This window comes from Mycetomoellerius zeteki, unplaced genomic scaffold (assembly GCF_001594055.1).
Source record: "Mycetomoellerius zeteki isolate Tzet28-1 unplaced genomic scaffold, Tzet1.0 scaffold228, whole genome shotgun sequence".
Lineage (NCBI taxonomy): Eukaryota > Metazoa > Arthropoda > Insecta > Hymenoptera > Formicidae > Mycetomoellerius > Mycetomoellerius zeteki.
The window spans coordinates 1,615,059-1,618,025 of record NW_017257203.1 but is presented as its reverse complement, the minus strand read 5'-3'; the positions used below and the strand labels follow the sequence as shown (position 1 = coordinate 1,618,025).

The following is a 2,967-nucleotide window of genomic DNA, read 5'->3' as shown; positions in this document are numbered from 1 at the left end:
CAGAAAGAGAAGAAGGGAGAGAAAGGGAGAAACGAAACGCTTTTAAGCTTCTACGAGCATCTGCAGCAGCCAGGGTTATCGTCTACCCGGTACGACGGTATCACCTTCTTCGTTCGCGATCATAAACACGTCCGTCTCCGTTTTTTGTCGACGGTCGTAACCGAATTCGAGAAATGGATTTTTTTGCGGTGGCGCCATGGTGGGCGCGTTACCGCTTTCCGCTTATTTATTTTAAACCCGGACCTATGGCGTTAACTAGTCACCTCGGCATCACGCGCGTGCCACTACATGCTGTTAATCGCGATACGTTGTTTCATTAAACAAGGAACTTAGAAACTCTCTATACGAGGACCTTGATTTAGCCATAATTCGAAACGCGTTGAATAATCTTCTGTGAGCTAATTGATAAGGCTACTTTTATGGAACAGTTTTCACTACATGGATGAAATCTATTTTTATGATAAGGAGAACCCATATTTCTTTCGAAATGACTGATGGCGAATCAATCATTACCGAGTTACGTTATGTTAGGCACGAAGTTATGGCAACCGTAACGGACCGATATTTAATCATACGAGCGCGATACGGGCTACCTTGACGCCGAAGGAGACAAGGATGCGTAAAATGTGGGCATTTCCTGTAAGAGTTTTATGCAGGTGCACAGGAATACGACGTCCTGTTCACAGAAGCACTTGTCACGAGACGCAGATGTCCGGTTCGATCTTCTTGCGCTAAAGACTCTCGCTTCCGTGACACCTGGGTCATTCAAGTTCTCACGCTCTTTAAGAAAATTACTCTGTTGCTTTAATTAACCGTCCGCAATTAAAAAACTCCGGTCGAACGTGCCATGCGGGTAATTTGCAATTGCAAGAAGGGAATCTTCGTCCGGTATATCGATCTCCGTCTACTTGACTGAGAGATTCCGCCCGCGAAGACTGATTCCTGATAAAGAGAAAAATATTCCTCTGAAAAAAATAATTTTTGACATTTCATATCTTATAGTGTAGGTTAAAATACTATTTATATTTATTATGTAAAATCTCTCTTTATCATGCCTTTTTCAAAAGTTTATGAATAAAGTTTATGAAACGTGCTTTAAAATTACAATAGTTTTTAAAAGCGTTTATGAAACGTGCTTTAAAATTACAATAGTTTTTAAAACCGTTTTTATTTGTGCGCGTGACTGGATTTACTCACTATTGAACCGAAGTATCGACATATCCCTGTCGGCAAAGTATTAAGAATTTATATTCAGATCGATACGGTTTACGTATAATATAACAGCGAAAATTCGAGACAACATCTATGAATGGATGAGAAAAAGATCATGATACGGAAACGATAGCTCTCGGTTGCTTGGAAGCAATTTTCTTTTCAATAACTCCCAGCCGTTGTCCGCGCTGACTTCTCTCTTTCTTTACGGACATTGCTGGAAAAGCTAGAGAAAATAAAATTATGCCGAAGAATAACGTCTGTCATTGGGAAATCTGTTCCAGCTGGTTCTCCAATCGGCTGGCGCGGGCCCCAGTGTCCTCCAGCAGCTGTGTACTCTGCCGTTCCCGTTTTACGGAGATCCCAGATTGATACCGTACACGTTACCGGCACTTCTGGCCGCTACCCATCACAATTCGGAAGCAATGGCGATATTGTCTTGTGAAATGTCGTACGAGGTAAGTAGGTGATTATGGACAAAACTCGCTGTCATACACCTAATTTTCGTATTGATGTAAATCTCATTGAATGAATCATTATTATTAATCAGGGTGTTTACTGTTTGGAAAAATCTGAAATTTTCAAGGAATTTTCTTTTTATTCTTAGAAATAATTTTTATGGAATTTTATCGGTACTCAGGAAAATTTTGGAGATTTTACTTTTAAATTTAAATTCTGTTTTTTTCTGAAAACATTGTTTTTTTTTAATGCAAAATGTTGACAATCGGTTAGCAATAAGTACAGCGTTCACATCTATGTATATTCACGTACATACATTTTCGCGAGTTTTTATTTAAAAAATCAGAGTGACAAAAAGACAATACTTAATTAGCAGAAGAGAACTCACTGCATAGTACAGATACTATATATTGTGGTTTATCTTTCTTATTATCCTATAAGTTTGGGTATTCCGATTGTCAAAAATGATAGATATAATCTCGTGGAATTTGTCTTCTATTACTTTTGAATATAAGAGTTACTTACATTGTTCGTATTCCAATTTATTTGCATTAAAATTTTTTTTAATCTTACTTGGAATTTTGAATAAAAATACCTTGAAATCCGGAAATTCTCAGAGATATTTTTACAAGATTTCAGTAAACCCTGTTGATACAAAAATCCGCAACGATACGAGATCTGTTGGGAAAAAACTTTTTTCTATTGATGGTGCTCGCCAATCTCTGCAGTCGATTGCATTTTATACGTGAGTCGGTGAGACGTATCAGCGTCATAGCGCCAATTACCGTCAACCACATTTAATCTGTTAATATAAATGTTAATATGCGTGCATAAATATTTATAATTTTAACGTGTAATAACTAAGTTGGTTCTGTATCGCGTGTTCGACCGATCTTTCACATGCACCTACTAAAGCATAAACTTTTAGACATTTTAAGAATTTTCTTTATTCGATAGGTGCATTATTGGCCGTATTAATAGATAATTTATATATCTTATATATTTTAATATTCACTTCCAACCTGCTTTAATTTATCATTATTTTTCATCATTCATAATTATAGAATTAATAATATATGAATTAATATTTTCTAATATATGAATTTTTTTCTTCTAATTTATTACGATGTGTTTAATATAAAAAATTTTTTTTAATTCAAGAACGAGCACAATTGTCCAGATCTTTGATAGAGATCCTTAACATTTTATATAAGTCACAACACTTTGACGCGGTAGACTCTATATCAATCATAAATATCTATTTAACTATAACCACACTGAAAAAAAGATTGGCTG

At 35.9% G+C, this 2,967-nt stretch overlaps 1 protein-coding gene across 5 annotated transcripts in view; it reads left to right on the top strand.

Annotated features, from left to right (window-relative positions):
• The window catches only part of ssp3 (short spindle 3), a 43,345-nt gene that overhangs the window by 38,273 nt on the left and 2,105 nt on the right, over positions 1-2,967 (top strand). For all 5 annotated transcript variants that reach the window (XM_018448976.1, XM_018448974.1, XM_018448977.1 and 2 more), the window contains exon 14: positions 1,497-1,670. In XM_018448976.1, coding sequence (XP_018304478.1) covers positions 1,497-1,670 — 174 coding nt within the window. The remainder of the gene's footprint in view (positions 1-1,496; positions 1,671-2,967) is intronic.